This window comes from Medicago sativa, chromosome 4 (genome assembly GCF_051527215.1).
Source record: "Medicago sativa cultivar Bolivia chromosome 4, Bolivia_mono, whole genome shotgun sequence".
NCBI lineage: Eukaryota > Viridiplantae > Streptophyta > Magnoliopsida > Fabales > Fabaceae > Medicago > Medicago sativa.
The window spans coordinates 60,349,126-60,375,091 of NC_140752.1; the positions used below are offsets into that span (position 1 = coordinate 60,349,126).

General features: G+C 33.1%; 3 protein-coding genes and 1 long non-coding RNA gene across 5 annotated transcripts; 2 read left to right on the plus strand and 2 right to left on the minus strand.

Annotated features, from left to right (window-relative positions):
* Nucleotides 1–5,111: 5,111 nt before the first annotated feature.
* On the plus strand, nt 5,112–9,571 carry LOC146930329 (ABC transporter F family member 1). 2 transcript variants are annotated; one of them, XM_085701897.1, is made up of 6 exons: nt 5,112–5,448; nt 6,108–6,214; nt 6,324–6,397; nt 6,520–6,730; nt 6,818–7,052; nt 8,070–9,571. In XM_085701897.1, exons 4-6 carry the CDS (start codon nt 6,581–6,583, stop codon nt 9,125–9,127), a joined length of 1,443 nt encoding a protein of 480 aa, XP_085558023.1. In that variant the 5' UTR covers nt 5,112–5,448; nt 6,108–6,214; nt 6,324–6,397; nt 6,520–6,580; the 3' UTR covers nt 9,128–9,571. The 2 variants fall into 2 exon arrangements, with proteins under 2 accessions (XP_085558023.1, XP_085558022.1); XM_085701896.1 differs by lacking the exon at nt 6,108–6,214.
* LOC146930330 (uncharacterized) lies at nt 6,970–7,372 on the minus strand. The gene is made up of 2 exons (XR_015006352.1): nt 7,164–7,372; nt 6,970–7,108 (listed from the first exon to the last, which is right to left on the minus strand). It is a non-coding gene; the product is annotated as an uncharacterized LOC146930330 (long non-coding RNA).
* Nucleotides 9,572–13,149: 3,578 nt separating the features above from the next.
* LOC146930331 (auxin-responsive protein SAUR21-like) lies at nt 13,150–13,554 on the minus strand. The gene has a single exon (XM_085707530.1). It carries the CDS (start codon nt 13,552–13,554, stop codon nt 13,150–13,152), a length of 405 nt encoding a protein of 134 aa, XP_085563656.1.
* Nucleotides 13,555–21,992: 8,438 nt separating this feature from the next.
* LOC146930332 (uncharacterized) lies at nt 21,993–23,048 on the plus strand. Its single transcript, XM_085707532.1, has one exon. It carries the CDS (start codon nt 21,993–21,995, stop codon nt 23,046–23,048), a length of 1,056 nt encoding a protein of 351 aa, XP_085563658.1.
* Nucleotides 23,049–25,966: the final 2,918 nt, after the last annotated feature.

The following is a 25,966-nucleotide window of genomic DNA, read 5'->3' on the forward strand; positions in this document are numbered from 1 at the left end:
TGGGAAGTGGGAATAGATGCGGAAATTACACACACGCATGTCTTAGAAAGATAAATGAATGACAATTTTAAAAGAAAACAAGATATCAACCATCGATTCATATCTAATGGTTAACATTTAAAGCTCTCACCCCTCACAATAACACTTCTGCATAGAGAATGGCATACAAGTATTAAACATATTGTCTAAAATAAACTTAAATAATGTCCTATTTGTTATTTTAGTTTCAATTATATATGATATCATGTCTTAATATTAGCTACGTCATATTTATCATATATTGATTTAAGAGTTATGTGGTGACATCAATCAAAGTCCAACTCTTTCTATACTTTCATCAAAAAGTCATTCATCATAAGACGTAGGTAGTGTTATTCTTTAGATCATATTAAAGTGTCATACACATATAGATATTGTTCATTTAAAAATAATTATTCAATTATGTACCAGTATATAGCTAGGTCTTTTATATTATTTTGATTTTCAATGTGCAAAAAAATAAATAATGATGACGTTAAATTTGTAGTTGCCGCAAGCATCAAATTTTTTCTAAGAAATGAAAAAAATGTCTAATGATGATAGAAAGAACATATATAAGACTCTATTGGAAAAACATGTTGGAGTCAAAAAAAAATTTTAAAAAAAAGGATGACTAAAGAATTGAAATCACAATTATTAGTTTCTATAAGTATTGTTCAACACTTCAACATATGTGAAAATAATGGGGAAATGATTGTATATATGTTAATATGTCTCATAAAATGTCAAAAATTTATGTTCACAAAAGAATTGAACTTGGTTTAGATCAAAATCGTGAAATTTCATTGTCTCAAAATACAACTATTAGATCCCTCTTTTGTCCATTAAACACGAGTATATTGCATATGCGTCTTATACAATCGAAAACACTTAAAATAATCTTTAAAGAAAGATACTAAAGAGCCAAATTGAAAATTTGTATGTTAATACTTGGTAGGATTAGCTTTCTGCATGACCCTTTTCTTTTTTTTATGCACACCATTATTCATAACAATGAAAATTGATTTTATATGACAAAGAAGATCGAGAATAACTACTTGCTACAAGATGAGGAATATCCGATAAGCACGTGTAGAAACAAATAATTCATCGGTAAAGTCATATTTTTAATTGCAAAAGCTAGTCCAAAGTTTGATATGCAACCAAAAAAAGTCTTCTTTAAAAAAATTGGTGTATTTCTCTTCATTACATAAGACCCACCTGAAAGGGATAACATGGGTAAAAACATAGAAATATTAGAAACCAAACTCATTACTTTCACGAACAATCAACTTTTAAATACATATTTGTTTGATGAAGTCTTACTTGCCATCAAGTCACAATGATCAAGCGACGATATATGCTTTTAAATGTTTGTTCAACGAGAAATGCAAAAATATAAATTGATTATCATGATCTTGATTTCCTACAAATGTTAATTAACAAAAAAAATATGAATTACACTAGTAATGATTGTGTGTTTTCGTCAATTTGTTTATTTGAATATTATAATATTTTTTGTGATAACTTAGGGCAAATCGTGTTTTTCGTTTCTTTGGTCGTCGTAGTAACATTGTTGTTTTATATATGTCAACCACCATACTCTCTATATTTAAATGTTTTTATCTCAGTTTTTTAGTGCAATTCTATCATTGCAATATAAGCAACCGCCTAATTTAATTGATGATTGTATCACCCTTGAATTTTGATACTAGTTAAGTTGATACGACAAACTTCCACAAAATTATGTACACTTATCCAAAACTACACAAAGTAGTGGGGTGATAGTTTTTAAAAACGATTTTTTACAACCCACCCATATATACATTTGAAAATATCTAAAACTGAAAGATAATATTATTCATTGTTGTTAAAAACAATGTACGGGTACGTACAAAACACAAAATCTAACATACCAAAAATATTCGTACCCACCAAACTAGTTAAATATACCTCCCATCACAAAATTGTTATTGGTTTTTCTATACACTAACTCCTAGTCCAATACGTAACTATAGCAATAGCCCAATACACCATTGCGGCGATGAGAAACCTAAACAAGAATGACATAGGTAGTATAGGTTTGACAACTTCTCAGAAGGAATGAGAATATAATATGTAAAAATTAAAAAACTTTTATAGTAGATGAAAAATATCAAAAGAATTTATTAATTCGATGATATTAACTATCAAAATCAAAACATGAAGAGGAAACAACATTATATCAGTAAGAAAAAGGAAAAAAAATTATATGTAGTTTTTGGCTATTGTACGCGACGTTCCCATTTTTCTTTTCACGTGATTTATATATATGTTGTTAGCTAATTAGGTTATTAGACATATATAATAATGGTAAGACTCAACTTGTATTTGAATTGGATATATACATATATGCTAAGCCCCACCTCCTAACTTACATTCTTCAATTTTATTTTTAAACAATTCTAGCTTTAATTTTCCTTAAAGAAATTAAGTTAACCGATACTTAAATAAATTATTAAAGCAAACACATAAATGAAAACACAGAGAAATCTATCACATAACAATCAACACATTTATAATAATACTTTATCACAATATCAAAAAGATATACTTGAAATTTAGGATGTTACAAAAGAGTGAAAAACTTTTTGCTGTGAATAGATGCAAAAATCAAACGCTTGTTGGAGAAAGATGCATGAATTGCAGTTTTAAAAGAAAACAATATCTCAACTGTTCATTTATATCTAATATATTGGTTAATTATCATTTAAAGCTCTCGTCTCTCACAATAACACCTTCTCTCATTTGATACACACACAAATTTGCTAGAATACACCCATTAATTTTTATAAACGAATATTTTAGCGTCATGTTAATAAAAGTTCAAATCCTCATTATTTCAAAAAGTAAAAGTTCATATTGTTAAAAAAAAAGTTCATATCCTCGTAATTCTTCAACAAACTTATTTTCTTATGACTTAATTAGACAATAATTTCTCTGTGGAAAATGACATACAAATAGAAGACATATTGTCTGAAACATATTTAAATAATGATATATGTTCATTATTTTAGTGTTTATTGTATATTATATCATTACTCAAGATTAATTACGTAATTATCTATCATATTTTAAGAGTTTCATAGTGACATCAATTAAAATCCAACTCATTTTATATGCCAGAATTAATCCAAAAGTCATTTATCATATGACTCGGGTAAGTTGTAATCTTTTGACCATGTTAAAGTGTCACACACACATCTATATATATATATATATATATATATATATATATATATATATATATATATATCATGCATTCAAAAATAGTTATATCATTATGTACCATTATATAACTAGGTCTTTTATATTATTTTGACTTTCAATATGCAGAAAAATGCTACCAATAACATGATAAATTTGTAATTGTTGCAAGCACCAACAAATTTTCTTAGAAATAAAAATATGTCTAATGAAGATAAAGTGGTCATATGCAAGACTCTATTTGGAAAATATGTTGGAGTTAAATTGAAAAAAGAGTAGATTAAATAATTGGAATCACAATTATTAGTTTCCACACATATTGTTCAACACTTCAACACATATGAAAACAAAGTGGAAATGATTGTGTGTGTATGCTAATATATCTCATAAAATGACAAAAGTGTATGGTCACAAAAGAATCGAACTTATTTTGATCAAAATCATGATACTTCTATCTCAAAAAACAACTATTAGATATCTCTTTTGTGCATTGAACATGAGTACAACAATATAATATGTGTCTTATACAACATACAGAGACTCGAAGACATTCAAATGCGATCAAACGTTCTTTAAAGAAAGATAGCAAAGAGTCAAATTGCAATTTTGTACGTTAGTGCATGATCCAATTTTTTCATGGATGTACAACATTATTCATATAGATTTGAAGTAATTTTATTTGACAAAGAAGATTAAGAATGACTACTTGCTACAAGATGAGGAAAAACCAAAACCAACTTGTAGAGGCAAACATTTCATCGACAAAGTCATGTTTTTAATTGAAAAAGCTAGCTGTCCAAAGTTTTGGTATGCAACAAATTGAAGTCTTCTTAGAAAAAAATCGATGCATTTCTCTTCGTCACAAAAGACCTACCTGAAAGGACTAGTATTAATAGAAATATAGGAACATCAGAAACCAAACCCATTACTTTCACGAACAAACAACTTATGAATACATATTTGCTTGATGAAGTTTTACATGCCATCATGTAATAATGACTAAGTAAGGATATATGTTTTTTAAATATTTATTCAACGAGACAATGCAAACATATACATTTATTGCGACAATCTTGAACTTTTTGACTAACTTCACAAGTTGGATATATTTTTTCAACGTGTCAATCACCATACTCTACGTATTTAAATATTTCATATCTTGAATTTTTTAATGCAATTCAATCATTGCAATTTAAGAAACCAACTAAATCAGTTGATGATCGTAATACACCATAATACTAGTTAAACTCATACGACAAACTTCCACACAATAGTAGACTTCTCCAAATTAAGATGAATGAAATAAATGAAATAAGATTTTTCAAAAACCATTTCTACATCTAAATGTACTCCTTAAAAGAATAAAAAACCAACGCCTCTTGCTATAAAAAATGCTTGAATTATAGAACACAAACCCAACTCAAATCATTGAAAATCCATCATAGAAGGCCCATGATAGAAAACCCGTCACTACACCTCCCATCAAATCGACATGAAAATTGCTGTTTCCACATTAAAGGAGTCTAGGAAACACCACAAAAATACTAAAATAACCTCATCAACAGTTAACTGCCAATTGATTTTAACTGCCGATTGATTTTAACCGAAGGTAGTTAACTGCCGATTACAATTGAGGTTAAATTTACCATTTTATAGTGTTTCTTAGCTTTATGCAAAGTGGAAACAGTAATTTTCAACCGACATTACAAAATTATTGACTTTTCCACCCACAAACTCCTAGTCCAATACGTAACCACAACAAAAGCCCAATACAAACAACTTTAACCAAACTTCACTTTTTCTCATTCTCTCTCCATATATATATTCCATACCAAACTTCACCACTCATACTCCATCTTCCTCTTTCAAACCACAACCCTAATCTCAACCCTTCGTTCGGCTCCATCTTTTCATCGGAACCGACTTAGGCCAGATCTATCTTCTCTCTCACTCTTTTCCTCCCTTAGGGTTTGTGTTTGAATTTCGAAGATGGTTTCCGACGCTAGCAAGAAGAAAGCTGCTCAGAAGAAAGCCGCCGCCGCCGCTAAACGTGGTGGTAAGGCCGCAGCCGCTGCTTCTTCCAAAGCAGCTGATAAGGTCGCTGATAAAATCAGTGATATGAAGATTTCGGATCGGACTTGTACTGGTGTTCTTTGTTCTCATCCTCTCTCTAGAGATATTCGGGTTAGTAACAAAATTCAATTTCTTAGTAATTATCGTTTTATTTTTATTATTATTATTATTATTATTATTATTATTTTGTTTATAATCGTTGCTCTGTAGTGAATAATTTATTTGAGCATGTTGTTTAAATCTGAAGTTAATGGTGATTATGTATTGGATTAGATTAGTTTTAATTATAATTTAGTTTGAGTTAGTTATTAGTTATAAATCATTGTAAAATTGTATTGTTTAGCATCGTTTTTCAGTCAAATTAATATTTTGATCAATATGCAGATTTATATGTATAAATTTGGTTTCCAACTTTATAGATCTTAATCATTTTGATTGATGGATTTGTAATATAAGTTGATATATGATTGAATCGGTGGCCTTTGATGATGACGAAATTATAACGAAACCCAAAAGCTTAAGTTTTTTGCTACTGGTTAAATAAGTTGTCAAAGAGCATAATTTTCAGCTTAATGATTTGCCCTTTTGGCCAATTAAGAAAATTTCTACCTTGGTTTTGCGCGGTTCAACCTAAGAAGAAAGAACTCAAGTGTGATAAGTATGTGATTTTTTTTTTTTGGAAATGTTTAGTATTTAGCGGTTTAGTGAGTCTTGCTTCTGGCTTAATGTTGCTGGTTTGGTGAGTCTTACTTTTAGTTTATTGTTGTTAGCATGGGTGCATGTGTTTGAGCGTCTAGCCGAGCTGATGGGTACGTAGCATGGGAATTCTACCATGTTGTGAATGTAACCATTACTCGCCTATTCCAATTTTTTGGAGGTAGGTTGTATCATGCAGTAAACGACAATTATGGCGTATTGATTATAACTAATTGTTGTTAATTCTAAAAATGATTTTGTATTAATTCGTTTTGATGTTTTTATTGCAGATAGAGTCTTTATCGGTTACTTTTCATGGACATGATCTCATTGTTGATTCTGAATTGGAGTTAAATTATGGAAGGTTCGTTGTCGTTACTGAATAAAGTCTATGTCGTTACCGAGTACAGCCAAATTTTATTATGTACTTTTATTTAAACCTGGAACTCTTACCAATGATTGCGATTTGCTTTGATTTTCTTCCAGACGTTATGGTTTACTTGGATTAAATGGTTGTGGAAAGTCTACCCTGCTTACTGCAATAGGAATGCGGGAACTTCCGATTCCTGAGCACATGGATATTCATCACCTTAGCAGGGAAATTGAAGCCTCTGACATGTCTGCATTGGAAGCTGTCATAACCTGTGATGAAGAAAGGTTGCAATTGGAGAAAGAAGCTGAAACTTTGGCTGCTCAGGTTTGTTTAAGTAATAAAACATGTGTTTTTTAGCAGTTTATTTATTTATTTTTATGGTTTGCTAACTTTGAATAAATTTGGTTACAGGATGATGGAGGTGGTGAAGCCCTTGAACGTATTTATGAACGTTTGGACGCCCTAGATGCATCAACCGCAGAAAAGCGTGCTGCTGAAATCTTAGATGGTCTTGGTTTTGACAAGCAGATGCAGGCAAAGAAGACTCGTGATTTTTCTGGAGGATGGAGAATGAGAATTTCATTAGCACGAGCTTTATTTATGAACCCCACCATTCTTCTACTTGATGAACCAACTAATCATCTTGGTAACTTCTCTTCCCTGGAAAGAACTCCTCTTGTTTGTCTGAAATTTATTCATCACCTTGTCCTGTTTTTTGGGCACACATTAGTTTTGGTAGTTTTCTTTGTTGTATCACAGTATCGAAACGAACTGTGTATGCTTTTAGTTGAATTTTAATTACTAAGAGCTCGTTATAGTTTTTTTGCTTTTCATGTTTATGCTTTTGGTAGTTTTTTTTGCTCCTAGTCTTTTTTCTTTGTTTATGCTTGTCATGTTTATGCTTTTAAATGTTTTCATCCATTTGTTACTCTGTTTTTTACTGAGAATCTGAAAAAAAACAAGAAATTGTTTTAAATGAAAGCTGTTTTGAGTAGCTTCTCTAGAACATCATTTTTTGCATAACTATTTTTTTAATGATTTGAGTTATGGTACTAACACAACAGTTTTTGTTTTTTAGTAAAATATCTAAAACTGATTGAATATCAAAGACACCTTTTTTATAATCTGTTACAAATGGCCCTAAATCCTTTTGAACAAAATATTTTGCCATTACTTTGAATAATTTAGTGGGTGCTTCATATCGACATGTTTGATGCTATTATTAATGCCAGACACAATCATTTGCATGTAGTCATTGTATATATGCTTTATTATGTCTTGTTTTGTGAACATGTAGTCATTGTATATGCTTTAACTATGTTTTTTTTTGGTGAAGATGTAGTCATTGTCTCTATGCTTTACTATGTCTTTTTTGGTGAAATATGCTTTATTATTTTTTGTTATATCATTTATGACATTTCTTTATCTTCCCCTTTTATGTCTGTATTATGCACTATCATTTTATTTTATGCGGGGGCATGTTTCTTCTAGCACAATGATGCAATATTTCCATGACTGGTTGGGGATGTTTCTTGTTTCACTTTCAAATTTCTTATGTTTTAAGTTGACTTTTGCAGTTTGTTCTATCATCATCATTATTTCTCTTGTCGACATCTCTCAGATTATCCTATACATTTATCAACTAACTATTGTTTGTTTACAGATTTGGAAGCTTGTGTGTGGCTCGAAGAGAGTTTGAAGAAGTTTGAACGTATTTTGGTTGTGATATCACATTCCCAGGATTTCCTTAATGGTGTCTGCACAAATATTATCCACATGCAAAGTAAGAAGCTGAAGATTTACACTGGCAACTATGATCAATATGTTCAGACTCGTGGTGACTTGGAAGAGAACCAGATGAAGCAGTACAAGTGGGAACAGGAGCAGATTGCCAACATGAAGGAATATATTGCTCGATTTGGTCATGGTTCAGCAAAACTAGCTCGCCAGGCACAGAGCAAGGAAAAAACACTAGCAAAAATGGAACGAGGTGGACTCACAGAGAAGGTAGTCAGAGATCAAGTTTTAGTATTCCGCTTCACTGATGTGGGAAAACTCCCCCCTCCTGTTCTCCAGTTTTCTGAAGTAAGTTTTGGTTACACTCCTGAGAATCTCATCTACAAAAACATCGACTTTGGGGTTGACTTAGACTCTAGGATTGCTCTGGTTGGACCAAATGGTGCTGGAAAGAGTACACTGCTGAAGCTAATGACAGGTGATTTGTTTCCTAGTGATGGCATGGTCAAGCGTCATAACCATCTTCGAATTGCTCAATATCATCAGCACTTGGCTGAGAAATTGGACTTGGATGTGCCTGCCCTTCAGTTTATGATGAGTGAATACCCTGGAAATGAGGAAGAGAAGATGAGGGCTGCTATTGGGAGGTTTGGACTGACAGGTAAAGCCCAGGTGATGCCTATGAAGAATTTGTCTGATGGGCAAAAGAGTCGAGTAATCTTTGCATGGTTAGCTTATAGACAGCCTCAATTGCTACTTCTGGATGAGCCAACTAATCATTTGGATATTGAGACAATTGACTCCTTGGCCGAGGCATTGAATGAGTGGGATGGCGGCATGGTGCTTGTTAGCCATGACTTTAGGCTCATTAATCAGGTGGCGCATGAGATATGGGTGTGTGCTGATCAGAAAGTGACCAAATGGGAGGGTGACATTATGGATTTCAAGAAGCATCTGAAAGCGAAGGCGGGGATATTGGACTGAAGCTGTTAGTGATGAGATATAGGGATAGAACTAGGCCAAACCACCACCCTTTGGAGACTTATGGCCTTGCTTACATCAGGTTTATCTAATAAATCAGGTTTGCTTCGATATTGGCTGTTACCATAATACTAGCTAAGAACTTCAGTACAACCAATATCTTGGTGGGTGCCTCCATTTTTTTCAATGGTGGTGATTGTTGAGTTCAATGGCAGAGTCGGAAGTGCTATCATTTTTGTTTGGATTGAGATAACTTGGTGGACTTAAAACATATATTTTTTTTTTTTACCGTTATTATTTGTTGTGCTTATTATTTAATTGCTTGGTTCTTGACCAGCAAGATGGATAATGGGACATCCTAAACTGAACCTTAAATGATGCTTATTCTATCAATTTGTTGTACCGACAATACTATATTTATGATATTAGTGACTAGTATTATTATCAGTTTCTTTTGGGACTTAATTATTAATCTAGATAAAATATGACCAATAGTACGGTCCCCTATCTATAGACAGAAAAATCAGTGTCTTTTGGGTATAGACACAAACAATGAATCAAGACCAACTGCAAAAAGCTGAACAACATTCCCTTTATTAGCAACGAATAGAAGTTTCTGAAGTGAGAAGATAGAGAAGAGAAATGTCCTCGTCAAGAGGCTGAAGAATATGCTTGGGGAATGCCTCAGCTGTGTTTTTTACTCAAAAGAATACCTAACCTTGTAGACTGGCCTTGTTTCTCTGTTGGCTTGTAGCCTTAATACGGTATCTGTTTAGAAAAAGAATGAGTGAACTTGGGAATCACGATATTACAAATGTGGAATCTCTAACATAATCCAATCAAGAGTTAGGTTCTGAGCCAATTGATTCTCTTGTATATCTTACCATGCGAATCTCTATGTAGACCATCGCAAGCAGAGTTTACCTAAAGCAGTACCAATGTGAGAATGATACAACAACAACCATACTGTTCTATCAAAGATCATATTTGGATCCGATTCATTGACCTCTAAATCTTTTCTAATGGTTTCTCTAATGGTTTTCTTAGGTCTTCCTCTCCCTCTTTTAACCTGACTCTCCTCCATTTGATATTCTCTTCTTACAACGGCATCTACGGGTCTTCTCTCTACATGTCTAAATAAGCATATTTTCTACCAACTTTTCTACTATAGGTGCTACCCCCACTCTCTCTCTAATGGTGTCATTCCTAATCCTATTCTGTCTAGTCTTACCACTCATCCAACGCAACATCCTCATCTCCGCTACGCTTACTTTACTCTCGTGTTGGCTCTTAACTGCCCAACACTCCGTACCATACAACATTGCCGGTCTGAATGTTGTCTGATAGAACTTTCCTTTCAGCTTAAGTGGTACTTTCTTATCGCACAAAACACCTGAGGCTCTTCTCCATTTCAACCACCCGGCTTGAATACGATGATGTACATCAGCTTCTATTTCTCCGTCATTTTGTACTATGGACCCAAGATATCTAAACCGTGTAACTTGGGGTATGATATGATCTCCAACTTTCACCTCCAAGGTAGACCCACTTCTCCTTTTGCTGAAGTTACATTCCATGTACTCCGTCTTGCTTCTACTCAGGCGGAAACCATACGCTTCTAAGGCTTGCCTCCAAGTCTCTAGCTTCCCGTTTAACTCCTCCCTCGACTCACCAAGCAAGACTACATCATCTGCAAAAAGCATACATCTCGGTGCTAACTCTTGGATGTGTTCCGTCAGCACATCCAAAACTAAAGTAAAAAAATAAGGACTTAGGGTTGACCCTTGGTGCAGTCCTATTGTTATGGGAAAATCTACGGTATCCCCATCCTGCGTCCTCACACTAGTCGAAGCCCCCTCATACATATCCTGGATAGCTCTTATATAGGCAATCCTCACCCCTTTCTTCTCCAGGGCTTTCCACAAAATCTCTCTAGGTACTCTATCATACGCCTTCTCCAAATCAATGAAAACTAAGTGTAAGTCTTTTTTATCCGTCCGGTATCACTCGATCACCAATGTGAGAATGATATGATGATTAATATTACTTATTAGGCTGGTTCATTCGATGAACAATGAACTGAACTTGATTTTGAAATATGGTAGAAAAGTTGTCTCAATCATAAAGGAATTTTTTTCTTCTCGGATCTCATAGAAAGCCACATCCATCCAATTATTTTCATCTCAACCAATATTAAGGTATTCCAATCAAGCTTATTATACTAACCCAAATCTTGTTTGCAATTTGACAAGAGTTAATTTCCACGAGGAGTAGGCTACTTCTAGACAGAGACTTCTGATGCTACAATAAATAAGCAGATTTCAAGGAGAAAAACTATCCGCAGCTAGGATGCTTCAGGCCAATTCCAATTAAAGTGGATGTTTTACAGGAAATTTAGTCCATGATTACATTTAAAAACTACACTAACAAAACACTGTCACCGATACTTTATCAAACTCACATTGATTCCAAATATGTTCTTAACTCACATGCTTGAATAAAATTGATTAGGTGATTAGTAAGCATGTCAATACGTGGGAATCATAATCTTCTAAAAAACGAGTATTAGAGCCATTTCTAACAACCAGATGTTTAGGCCTCACTTCATCCTTAGAATGCACATTAGCTCGCCAGCCAAGTACTAGGATAATTGGTCTCTGTGTTTCATTGTTAGGAACAAGGTTTAAGACACAAATACACAATAGAATTAGCCTTTAGGGTAGCACTAATAAATTAAGTTACATTTTCTTCTATTGCTATATAATCTTAGATAAAAAATCTCTCAATCTTTTCTTCAAAAAAAAAAAAAAACTCTCAATTTTTTAGTTACATCTCCAACTGATACATGGATCAAAGATGTTAATTAAAGAGGTGTGAGCGAGGGTGACCCTCGATGTAAAAGAAAGTGTAGTAGCAAACCTGAAAGCTTCATTTTCATTTTATCTAAGAGAAAAGCAAAAACCTGGTGAAATATCTCAATAAGTATAAATTTTTTACATAGAACTATTGATATTTCAACATCTGTATAAACAAATTTTCATTTCGAAAAAAATTGAATTTCTTAAAGATATTAGTTATAATACAATACAATTATAAGTTATAAATTATTTTAATCAATTTATCAAAGATATATTCAAATTATTTGTTTTATTATTTTTTTTAGATTTATTTTTTTGACAAATATTATTGTGGAAGATTTGCCCATTTTATTAAATCCACACTAATCCATAGAGTTTAAGTATAGCACAACGTGGAGAAACCGACACTACTAGAAAACAAATTTAAGGTTTAAGTTCAATTTCGATCTACTAATATTTTTTTTTTTTTCAAATTGGATCTACTAATTATTTTCATTCACAATTTTGAACACTCAAAAAATAAATTTAAGGTTTTTTTTGAGGAAAAAAAATAAATTTAAGAGGAAGTCTTACTAATTTTTTCCAAAGGTTTCGATCTACTAATTATTCCCTTTCACAATTTTGAACACTCATTTTTAAATACACAATTTAAGAGGAACTCTTACTTAGACATAAGCACAAATAATAATAAAAAAATAGGCATATTCACATAATAGAGAAAAATAAATGAAAGAATTTAGTCACATTATACAATTGTTTTCTCTTTTAATTTTTTCATTTATAAATGTGTCTAAATTTTTTTTATTTATATTTGTGACTCCTTTATTTATCAAATTATTACATGATTTTAATTAATCCATTAAAGTGACATCCAATATGTAACAATTATGTATTCAATAGTTCTACTACCACATGCATCAACATCTTCATGTCTGAACCATGTGTAACAGCCACATTAATACATACTAATGCCCACACCCTCCATCCCCACTTCAGGCAATTTGAGAAATAAAGAGGCAAGAGAAATCACATATTTAAAAGAAAAAGGACCAAAACTGCATTTAACTAGCAAGAGAAATTTAGAAAAGAAAAATATAAAACCCTTAAATAAATTTAACCACAAAACTAAGTGACAAAAGAAATATCGAGGAATTTATTTTCTCTAATTTATACAATTTGCTTTAACTTAAAATATCCACTAGGTCGTCTTTGGTAACATTTAAACATGACTTGATCAGAGCAATAGCTTCCTTCTTCCTGCAATTGCTGCACCAATAACATCTGAAGTTCATTAGGTCGACAAGGAACAGTTAGTGCACCATCTCCATTAAATCCATACTTTTCAGCTGCTTGTTCTAATAGCCTCACAAATATTGGATTTGTTAAACAACTCAATGGCACAATAAATCTCTTTGCTTCATCTTCATCCTTAGCAATCACAACAAAATGTCCTTTTTTCACATCCTTTGCCACATACCTTGATTTATAATCATTTCTTCCCATTAATAGGGTTTTTTGGAGTTTTTTGAAGACATTATTCTTGAGCTTCAAAATTCCACCTACAGCAACCATTTTGATTTCGAGTTTTTTTTTAAGATCTATATGAGTATAAATAGATATGTTTTTGATGATTTGATCGATTTAATATGCTTAATATTTATAGTGTGGTTCTTAACAAATTAAGACACAAATAATTTGGGCACTATATCAAGTTAGAACACACCGAACATAAATGAAAGCGAAATATCGAATTGGAGTTCATAATATAGCAATTCATGTATGTGACCGGTGCAATGTTTTCGAACGAACATTTTTGTTGCTGTCTGTAATTTAACATAAAACTGAAATCACAGCTCAATTTTATTAATTCAATATGATTTTGTCAATTTGCATTAACATCATCTTCTGTTTTTATCAAAATAATAATAATTCATCTTCGGATAAAAGCCAAATATACATTGAATAAATCCTATAATATCAATACTACGGAGAACTAATGCAAACATATTGGAAAACAACTAAAGCTGACTATGTAGTATAAGAAGAAAAAAATAAGACCGCGAGAGCGATCTCATATCCAAACTTATATGAAATACAAGTTGATGTGAGGCAATCCACTTAATCATATTAATCCCCCCAACCACTAATACAAAGGTCTCTGTTGACCATCGTTCTACCTCTCACAAATACCGTAAAACAACTTTGAGGATATTATGAATGATTAAGTAACATTGAAACCATGTCATCATAACCCTCCTCAAAGAAAAATAAGTAACAAAATGGAAGAAGAGGTCGGGGGATACTATGAATGACTAACATTGGCACAATTTAGATTATGTAATCCAAACTACTCATTTACATGAATTTTTTGTGCTCCACATTGCACCAACAATTAATGTGATCCATAATGCAAAAAACCTTCTATAAATTTGTCTGTTTGGTTGATTTGCAATTCACGCCGCCACTAAACGATGAACCATTATTCAATATAAATGAACATTAAGCTACCTTTAATGTGTTACAATTAGGAGAAACTGAATCTGTTTAGGGCCTGTGTTGATGTCACACTGTCTCGCTTCAAGGATCAATTGGACAAAATTAATGGTCATCTCAACCACGGAGACACAAAAAGGGTGGACATTGTTGAGTATTGCAGTTCGTTAATCGACTCAGATATTGGAATTATTCAGTTCATCATGCGAAGCTACAAAATGACGATGTTAGAATCATGTTCTCTATATTTCGTCAATATAGTTTGAAGGGACCAATCGAGTTAGACCCTTCCTTGTTGAGCTATTTTCATGATATTTGGGAAAGTTTGATTAGATGGAAAACATACGAAGAAATCAAGGCTTGTATGTATGGATTGACAAGGCTTGTATGGATAGACCTGATGAAGAAATTAATTTGACTTATTCATGATTGTGTTTAATTATGTTGTTGCAATTATTATTGTTATTGTTTTACGTTGTTGGATTATGTTGTTGAAATTGTTGTGATTTAATGACATTTTTTCTCTCTCTCTCTCTCTCTTTCCGTGTTCTAAGACTTGAGATTATATAATCCAAAAACCATTTTAGATTATATAATCCGAACGGGAACAAAATGATCAAATTGAGAGGTGTATGAGAGAAGACTAGGATGAGATAAGAAATGGTCCAAATATTATTCATAGAGAGTTCCCATTAAGCAAAGCATACAAGCCAAGACTAAATAATTTACTCAATTGGTTGGGCTTAATACTGGTAGACAAAATGACATGCAAATATCACATTCTCTATGCATGATGGTTTCAAAGTTGCATAAACATCAAGGGACTAAGAAATTATTATTCTCCCCATATGCCTCTTTCATTACTCATTCTTAAGCATTTGACATTAATTATTTCGATAGGAAAGTCTTAAACCTGTCAAGATTAGGCCACTTGTATTTAACTTTGATTGAGGAACTTCAGACTCAGACTTTTGATGCTTTAACGCTTTAACATTAAATAAGCAAATTTCTAGTTGAAAAATAAGCTATTATTATTACTAGGCTAACAACTTAATTGTGGCTAGCAAGGTTCAAAATAGCAATTATATCACAAATCTCATGCCTCATGCTAAAGATAACGTTAACGTTGGATGACATACCAATTCCAATTGCTTATTAGCTTGGACACTATATTAACATTAATTTTACTTCTTTTGTATATATATATATATATTTTACTTTGGATAACTTTTTTTTTGGGTAGAGTAGCTTATTTAAAAATTCACGTTTTAAGGTGAATAAGTGGAGAATCTAGATTTGGACCTCGTCCCATGTGTATTACAATATAAATACTAACTGAGATATGCTCACGAGGACGATAATTTTTTTTAACATAACTAATATAAAATTTTACATCAACTCAATAATATTTCAACATCTTAACAAACAAATATACATTTAAAAAAGGTTCATTGAAAAAACATACATTTAAAAAAGGCAACTTTTGAAAATTATTTTTATTAATTTACCGTAGAAAGTTACATGTTTGTTTTTTCTCATTTTTTTTTAAATGGATCAATATTAGTAACTAGTTGTTGGATTAATTTTTTCTCCTACAAAATTGAAAATGACCTCAATCCCATTAACCCTTATCTCAAATCAGTTGAGCTATCTAAACTTCCATTGATCTCTTATTTTTAAATATCCAATTAGGTCTCTATTTCATATTGCATGAATTTTATTCATAACTAAATTTGACATCCAATTTTACTACTACCACAATGACCATTGTGTGATGTATGGCATGTCGTATAAACATGATTGACATGTTTTCTTTTGTTGCAGAAAGTTAGAAGCAGTGTGGGAAGCAGAGGGGTTGTGGCATGTCACAAAGAGAATCTGGAAGTTGTGGATGCTTTTGTATCACTGTTCTTTCAACTACTCAAACAAGTACCTCATCAACAAATTTGATGTTTGTAACACTACAAGAAACATTACCTTTTGCCAGGGGCAAAATCCCTGAGAAAAGGACAGAATCCCTGGCAAACTGGACGTTTGTGAAGGAATTTTCCAGGGGCAGAAGCACTCGCAAAAGCAATCGTCGCTAACCTTTTGCCAGGGGTTACACCCCTGGGAAAAAAACGAGGGGCTAAACCCCTGGTATATGGCCTGGCTTTTTCCCTGTCATAACCCCTGGCATATTCCCTCACTTTTTTCTGCAACTGTGCAGTCTGCTCTGACTGCTGATTGACGCACTGACTGACTGATGGAAGGTTAAATCAGATCAGTATATACCAGGGACTTGCGAGGGGTTTAACCCCTGGCAAACGGCATATTATTTTTTTTAAAAAAATGTTTTATTTATTAAACCGTTTTTTATTAATTAATTAGATATTTTAAAAATAATTTTAATTAATAAAATGTATTTATATTAATTATAAAATTGATTTTTTTTTTCAGGAAAAATCGATTTTTTTTTTAAAGTTGTTTTTGAGATGCAATTAAATGTTTCAAATAAAAGGGCTTATTAGTATATTGCTTTTTTATTATTAATTTTAATTAAAAACTCTTTTTAGTTTATTAAAAAACAGATTTTAATTTAACAAAAATAATTGTAACATAGTTTTAATTTAAATAAACAACTTTCTTGTACTATACTATTCTTAAGTCGCTCCTTTTTAAACAATAGGCATTATTATATTATATTGTTTTGAAAGAAATTATTATATTATATTGTTTTATTTTATAAATTGATAAAATATAATAACAGATTTTAATATATTAAAAAAACCGATTTTAACATAGTTTTAATTTTAAAAAAAACTGATTTTTAATACACTATTTTTAAAAATTGTTTTCCAACAATAACCCTTTTTAGCATATTATTTTTTATGAAGTATTTTTTTTAAAACCAGTTTTTAAAATTAGAAAAATTAAAAAAAAAACAAATTTTTAACAAACACATTTTATTTTTTTGACAGAAACAAACACATTTTAAACAAACAGATTTTATTACACAAATTTAAACAGATTTTAAAAAACAGTTTTGTTATACAGATTTTATTAAAAACAGTTTAAACTACTATAACAAAACAATTATTTCTTCTACAAAAAAAAATCGAAATATATTTTAACAAACTAAAAACAGATCTTGCAAAAATTATAACGTCATATATATTCATAAAAAGGAGTAGAGAAGTGAAGAGAAACAGATTAGAAAAATAAGTAGTAAAAAATAAAAACAGAAAAATATAATAAGTGAAGAGAAATTTACCAAAAGTAGAGAAGTGTATTGCTGTTAGTAGAGAAGTGTATTGATGTTTAAGAGTGGAATGCATAGATGAAATAAAGGAGTAGATTTGTACAGCAAAAAAACTATGAAATAAAGGAATGCATAGATGAAATAAAGGAGTAGATTTGTACACGGTAGAGGAATATATAGGCAGAAAAAATGCCACGGCAAAACCGAGGGGTTTACCCCTGTCATGTCAGATTTGTACACTTTTGTGCAGTTGACTAAACAACTAACTGCCAAATGCAGAGATTCTCTGCTGCTTTATGCTATGCGAGGGGCAGACCGTGTTATAAGCCCTGGTTTTTTGCTCTATACACCTCCAGCAACTGCTGTTCCTGTCAGCCAAATTTGAATCCATTTTCCCGCTCAAATGAAGCCAGGGCGTGTGGTTATTTGTGAGGGGTTAACCCCTGTCAAAATGAATGTGGTCCCAGATTCTCCAATGTCCATTTCTCAGGGATTTTCCTTGGCTTAGGCCGTGGGATATTTCCCAAGGGTTTCATGACCCTGTCAAAATCCCTGGCAAAATGTAATGTTTCTTGTAGTGTAATGAATTCACGGTGCATATGGAAGAGAAGAAATGAGAACCTTTTGAGTCATATATATACGAATCTTCGCATGTCTGTACATATGGTGTACGCAACTTTGCAGGAATCATAGCATGTACGTGAACACGCAACCCGTCGGGAAGCAGGAGTGAGTAACTCCAACAAAGCAACAAGCCATAACCATGGCTCTTGTGAATTCGGATAAAAACTCACATCGATACAATGATTGTGAAGAAAATTAGCAACAACTAAAATCAAAGTGATTAAACAAGGACAAAAAATATAATAAGATAAAAGGAGAATGAAAAGAACAACACAACAATATTTGTTTACCCAATTCGGTCTAAATTGACATACTATGGGAGAGAGAACACCTATTTGTTCCACTAATCTAGAGAGTAACTTTACATAAAGATGCAAGGGTTACAAGGAATGAACCATCAACTTACTCTCTGAGAGCAAACCCTAATTACTACCCTTTTCCCGAATCTCTTTCTGTGACCAAGAGACTCAATGATATATCACACCCAAGGTGATTGAATTGTGTTTCCAAACCCTAAAAATTATCTCAAAAGCCATCAACTTTTAGCCTATTATTTTCCAATAGATTCCCTCTTTTGTTCTCTTTAGGTTTGCCTTTTTCCACTCTCTAAAAACCTAAACCCGAGCAACCTATTTTTAGGATTCAATCAGTCCTTAAAACTTGGCGACTAAAAAAAATAGAAAATCGTGCATCCGCACAGGTCCATCATCCGCTTCACGAGCCAGACAGTAGATTGGCTCCCTGCAATCCCTCCAACATCTGCCTCACGGGTTTTTCCAAAGATCGCGAGGTAGATAGAACTCAGACTTGTAATTTTGAACAATGACAGATGGATCAAACCAGATACGAGAGATGTCAAGTGCAATATCGATCCACCAATCCTCAAGGAACATGGTTGCTATTGAATATGAATGTGTATCTGAGGAGTCCCCAGACCCAGACAGTTCATAAAGGAAAAAGAAACTTGGTTTATGGGAGTACCATAACCACATGAAGCAGAGGCAAGGGGACTAAAGGAGGCGATAAAATGGCATGATAATATGGGTATATCTATGCTGTCTATCGAACTTGATAGCAAGCAATTGGCGACATAGCTAGGAGACTCAACACCAGTTTCATGTTTGGCGCTATTGTTGATTTTTATAAAGCTTCACTTAAAATATACCAAAAATTTAAGATAATTTTTTATTGGAAGACGAACAAGTAGCGTTGTCTATCTGCTAGCAAGGGCGTATTAACTTATGTTAGTTTCCACGTTGATGATCATATACCACCTTATATTGAGACTGTCTTATTAATGACATGACTTAAGTTTTGTAAAAAAAAAAAAAAAATAATCCTATACACATCGGCCTCCACATATGCCCCATGTGTATCAACGACGTCAACACATATGTTTACGCCAGCTCCACATGTACCTAACTTAAATGTGATTATTGTTGTATATTTGCAATTATTTCAAAAGTTATTATTATTATTTTTATAATTATTATTATTATTATGATTAGTTATTAAAGAGAAGGAAAAGAAACGTGGCTGTAGTGTGAATTTTCATTCCTAGTTTATCTCAAGGCAAGTTACCACATTGACTACCATTTTTCATATTTAAATTAAATTTGTGTAACAGTCAAAATGATCCGTTACCTACTTACTTGCAGCTGAGATATTACCAAGAGTATTGCCACTTTTTTAGCAACTATTCTTGGTCAATCTCCACTTACCTAATTAATAGCACTGCATTTGAGTGGAACAAAAAACGTGGTTAAAGCTTTCTCTCAATAGTACCTTATAAATGAATCAAAATTTCAGTACGTATAACAAAAAAAGTTACAAACCATTTTCTTCATAACTACTTCTTTCAGTGTTACAAAAATACCAAGAACCTAAGTGATTGAGTTTGTATTTTTTCTCGTGTCTTGATAGCCTCGGTACGCTTACCGCCGAGAAGAACCTGTTGTACTCTGGGGGAGTTGCGCAATTCTGCGGATAATTCCTTAGTTCAGTGACATAGTCACGCCTCAGTTTTTACTTTTTATTTTCTTGTTTTGCAGGTTGTGATCCTTCAGTCATCCGCGAACAACAATTATTTCACTACATCATCATGCAAATTGAAGAGAGTTTTTTCTTCTTCTTCTTCTTCTTATTAAAAAGTATAACCGACACTATTTCTGAAAAATAGAAAATGTATTTATAAAGTATACACATCCTTCTTGACCAAATAAAAAAAAGTAAAACTAACACATCTTTATTATCTGTCTCTAATTTTGATCACTAATTTAATTTTTTCTCTAATAATCTCTAGATGTAATATGCTTTAAATTGAAATATCCACTAGGTCGTCTTTGGTAACATTTAAACATGACTTGATCAGAGAAATAGCTTCCTTCATCCTGCAATTGCTGCACTAATATCATTTGAAGTTCATTAGGTCGACAAGGAACTGTAACTGCACCATTTCCATTAAATCCATATTTTTCAGCTGCTTGTTCTAATAGACTCACAAATATTGGATTTGTTAAACAACTCAATGGCACAATAAATCTTTTTGCTTCATCTTCATCCTTAGCAATCACAACAAAATGTCCCTTTTTCACATCTTGTGCCGCATACCTTGATTTATGAACATTTCTTCCCATTAATAGGGTTTTTTGGAGCTTTTTGAAGACATTATTCTTGAGCTTCAAAATTCCACCTACAATAACCATTTTGATTTCTAGTTGTTTTTAAGATGTATATGTGTACAAGATAGATTTGTTTTTTTTGATGATTTGATCAATTTAATATACTTTATATTTATAGTGTGCTTCTTAACAAAGACACTAATAATTTGGGTACTATATAAAGTTAGAATATACCGAACATAAGTGAAATACTGAATTGCAGTTCATAATATAGCAATTCATGTATGTGTTCGGTACAGTGTTTTCGAACGAACATTTTTTTTGGTTGTACTTTAACTTGAAAGCGAGAACACAACACAATTTTATTAATTTCACATGATTTTATAATCAATTTACAATAATATCATAATTGGATAAAATTTAGACATACATTGAATAAATCCTATAATATCAATGCCATGGAGGACTGCTGCGAAAATATTAAAAAACAATTAAAGTTAAATTTGTAGTATAAGGAGAAAAAGGAAGAAGGTGGCAACAATTTCAAATCCAAACTGATATGACATACAAGTTGGAGCAATTCTTGCATGGTTACAACCACAATTTATTTGGTTTAGACACACATACAATGGAAATAAGTAAAAAGAGAAAAAAAAAATTAATTTATTGTTATTATTATTGAAAATATTGGTTAATGTGTATCGTGTTATGTGTTGTTACTTGCACCCCAAGTTATGTACCTTTGCCTATATATAGGCTAACTCACAGTGGAATAATACAATGAGTATTTTGCAAACTCAACAAGTGGTATCAGGAGCTTAGAAGGGCCCTGTTTTTTACTCTCACTTCAAAAGAAAAACGCAGTTTTGTTTGAAGGGAGAGGGGGAGAGAGAGAGAGAGAGAAAAGAGAAAACAAGTTAGTTATGGTGGTTCTAATTTGTTTCTACGGCAGAGGAAGTTAGTTACGGTGGTTCTACGGTGGCACCGATCGTTTTCTTGCATCAATCTTCATTTTCTTCGCATCTTCAACGATGACAGAGTCTTCATCTTCATTTCTTCAACCTGCAATTCCCAAATTCGACGGTTTCTACGATCATTGGTCCATGTTGATGGAGAATCTTCTTCGCTCCAAAGAATACTGGAATCTCATTGAACATGGAGTCACCATTGCACCTGCAAATGCAACACCAGAACAGAGAAGACTTGCAGAAGAAAGCAAGCTTCGTGATCTCAAAGCCAAGAACTATCTGTTTCAATCCATTGATCGTTCTATTATGGAGACAATTCTTGTTCGTGATACATCAAAGGATATTTGGGATTCCATGCGTAGAAAATACCAGGGCTCAACAAAGGTTAAAAGAGCTCAATTGCAAGCTCTTCGTCGTGAATTTGAAGTTCTTTCCATGAAAGAAGGTGAATCTGTGAATGATTACATTGGAAGAACTCTTGCAATTGCAAATCGCATGGCATCACATGGTGAAAAATTGGAACAAACTGTGATTGTGGAAAAGGTTCTGCGTTCTATGACTTCAAAGTTCAATTACGTAGTGTGCTCTATAGAGGAATCCAATGATGTAACTACTCTGAGTGTAGATGAATTACAGAGTAGCCTTCTTGTTCATGAACAAAGAATGCAAGCACAACAATCAAAAGAGGAAGAACAAGCTTTGAAGATTTCTCAATCTGCAAGAGGCTATGGGAGAGGCAGAGGAGCAAGAACTGGTCAAAGAGGCCGTGGAGGCCGTGGTAGAGGAAGAGTGAACAAAGACCAAATTGAATGCTTCAAGTGCCACAAACTTGGTCATTATCAGAGTGAGTGTCCCACTTGGGAGGAAAATGATGCTAACTATGCTGAATTTGATGATAGTGAAGAGATGTTGCTGATGACAAAGCAAGAATTCACAAATGCAGCTGCAGATGAGGTATGGTTTCTTGATTCTGGCTGTAGCAATCATATGGTAGGAACAAATGAATGGTTGTTTGATTTTGATGATAGTTTTAGATCATCAGTAAAATTAGGAAATGATTCAAAGATGCAAGTTATGGGAAAAGGGAATCTGAAGTTGTTTATTGGAGGAATTACATAAGTTATTACTGATGTTCATTATTTGCCTGGACTTAGTAATAATTTGTTGAGTATAGGGCAACTTCAACAGAAAAATCTCACAATAATGTTTCAGAAAGATATGTGCAAAGTGTTTCATGAAGAAAGATGGTTAATCATGTCAACACAAATGTCTGCTAATAGAATGTACATCATCCATGCTCCTGTGATCATTCCAAAGTGTTTGAAGGTTTCAAGTGAAAGTGAAACTCAATTATGGCATGATAGATATGGGCATTTGAGTTACAAAGGCTTGAAAACTCTTGTAAAGAAAGAAATGGTGAAGGGTCTGCCTGAATTGAAGGAAGTATCTGACATATGCTCAAAGTGTATGGTGGGAAAGCAGCATAGGGAACCAATTTCAAAAATTGCAAAATGGAGGGCCACTATGAAACTGGAACTGATACATAGTGATGTGTGTGGACCTGTCAATCCACAATCCAATGGTGGAAACAGGTATTTCATCACATTTACTGATGATTTTAGTAGAAAAACTTGGGTTTAATTCTTGCAAGATAAGGCAAGTGTCTTTCAAACATTCAAAAAATACAAAGCTGTAGTTGAAAGAGAGTCTGGATGCAAGATTCAATGCTTAAGAACTGATAGAGGAGGTGAATTTACATCTAATGCTTTTAATGAATTCTGCAGCAATGAAGGAATTAAGAGACAATTGACAACTGCCTACACACCCCAGCAAAATGGTGTGTCTGAAAGAAAGAACAGAACCATTATGAACATGGTGAGGTGCCTGCTTGCAGGAAGAAATGTCCCAAAAACTTTTTGGCCTGAAGCTGTTAAATGGGCCACCTATGTACTAAACAGAAGTCCTACCTTATCAGTCAAAGATGTCACTCCTGAGGAAGCATGATGTGATAAAAAACCCTCAGTAAAACACTTCAGAGTGTTTGGATGCATTGCTTATGTACATATCCCATATGTTCATAGGAAAAAGTTGGATGACAAGAGTAAAAAATGTGTTCATCTTGGTATAAGTGAAGAATCCAAGGCTTACAAGCTTTATGATCCTATTGATGACAAAATTATTGTGAGCAGAGATGTTGTTTTTGAAGATAATAAAGGTTGGGAGTGGAGTGAGAAATCCACACCAGAAGTTATAGCAATTGAAGCAGAAGATGGTAATAGTGAACAAAATGAAGATATTGGTGAAATTGCTGAAAATAGCACCAGTGATGCCTCAGATAATGAACATGAAGATGAGGACAATGATGAGTCAGACAATAATGATGAGACACCTCCTGCAAGATTAAGAAGGAAACCCAGCTATCTGGATGATTATGTGACTAGCCAGGAAACAGAAGAAGAAGCTGAGTCACATAGTTTTGTTGTCTTCAGTACCAGCAATGATCCAATTACATATGAAGAGGCCATCAAACATGAAGAGTGGAGAAAGGCTATGGATCAAGAAATTACTGCAATTGAGAAAAACAATACCTGGGAACTCATCATCTTACCTTCAAAAGCTAAGAAGATAGGTGTAAAATGGATTTACAAGACCAAATTGAAGATAATAAAGGTTGGGAGTGGAGTGAGAAATCCACACCAGAAGTTATAGCAATTGAAGCAGAAGATGGTAATAGCGAACAAAATGAAGATATTGGTGAAATTGCTGAAAATAGCACCAATGATGCCTCATATATTGAACATGAAGATGATGACAATGATGAGTCAGACAATAATGATGAGACACCTCCTACAAGATTAAGAAGGAAACCCAGCTATCTGGATGATTATGTGACTGGCCAGGAAACAGAAGAAGAAGCTGAGTCACATAGTTTTGTTGTCTTCAGTACCAGCAATGATCCAATTACATATGAAGAGGCCATCAAACATGAAGAGTGGAGAAAGGCTATGGATCAAGAAATTACTGCAATTGAGAAAAACAATACCTGGGAACTCACCATCTTACCTTCAAAAGCTAAGAAGATAGGTGTAAAATGGATTTACAAGACCAAATTGAATGAAAAAGGAGAAGTAGAGAAATACAAAGCAAGTCTGATAGCTTAAGGGCACTCTCAGCAATATGGTATTGACTATAATGAAGTATTTACCCCTGTAGCAAGATGGGATACTACAAGAACCATTCTATCACTTGCAGCTTGTAAAGGATGGAATGTGTATCAGTTAGATGTGAAGAGTGCTTTCCTGCATGGAGAACTGGTTGAGGATGTCTATATTGAACAACCTATGGGATATCAAATGGGAGACAACAATAGTGTCTACAAACTGAAGAAGGTACTATATGGACTAAAACAGGCACCAAGAGCATGGTATAGTAAAATAGAAGCTTACTTCTACAGAGAAAATTTTGAAAAATGCCCTCGTGAACACACTCTATTTGTGAAGCATGCTGAAAACAAGATCCTAATTGTTAGTTTATATGTGGATGATCTGATATTTACTGGAAATTGTGAAGTATTAATTGATGATTTCAAGTGTTCTATGAAGAAGAACTTTGCCATGACTGATCTGGGAAAAATGAGATACTTTCTTGGTGTGGAAGTTACTCAAGAAACTAGAGGAATTTTCATTGCTAAGCAAAAATATGCTAAAGAAATTCTTTCAAGGTTTGGTATGGAACAATGTAATATGGTATGCAATCCTATTGTTCCTGGTAACAGGCTCTCTAAAGATAAAAGTGGAAAAAGGATTGATACTACCAATTTCAAGCAAATGGTAGGATGCTTGATGTACCTTCTTGCTACAAGACCTGACCTTGCCTATGTTGTATGTCTCATAGCCAGATACATGGAAAGGCCAACAGAAATGCATTTTGCTGCAGCAAAACGCATTTTGAGATACCTGAAAGGTTCCTTGCAGTATGGGATTTTATATAGAAAAGGAGAGTTGAACTGTGAATTAGAAGGATGGTTTGATTCTGAT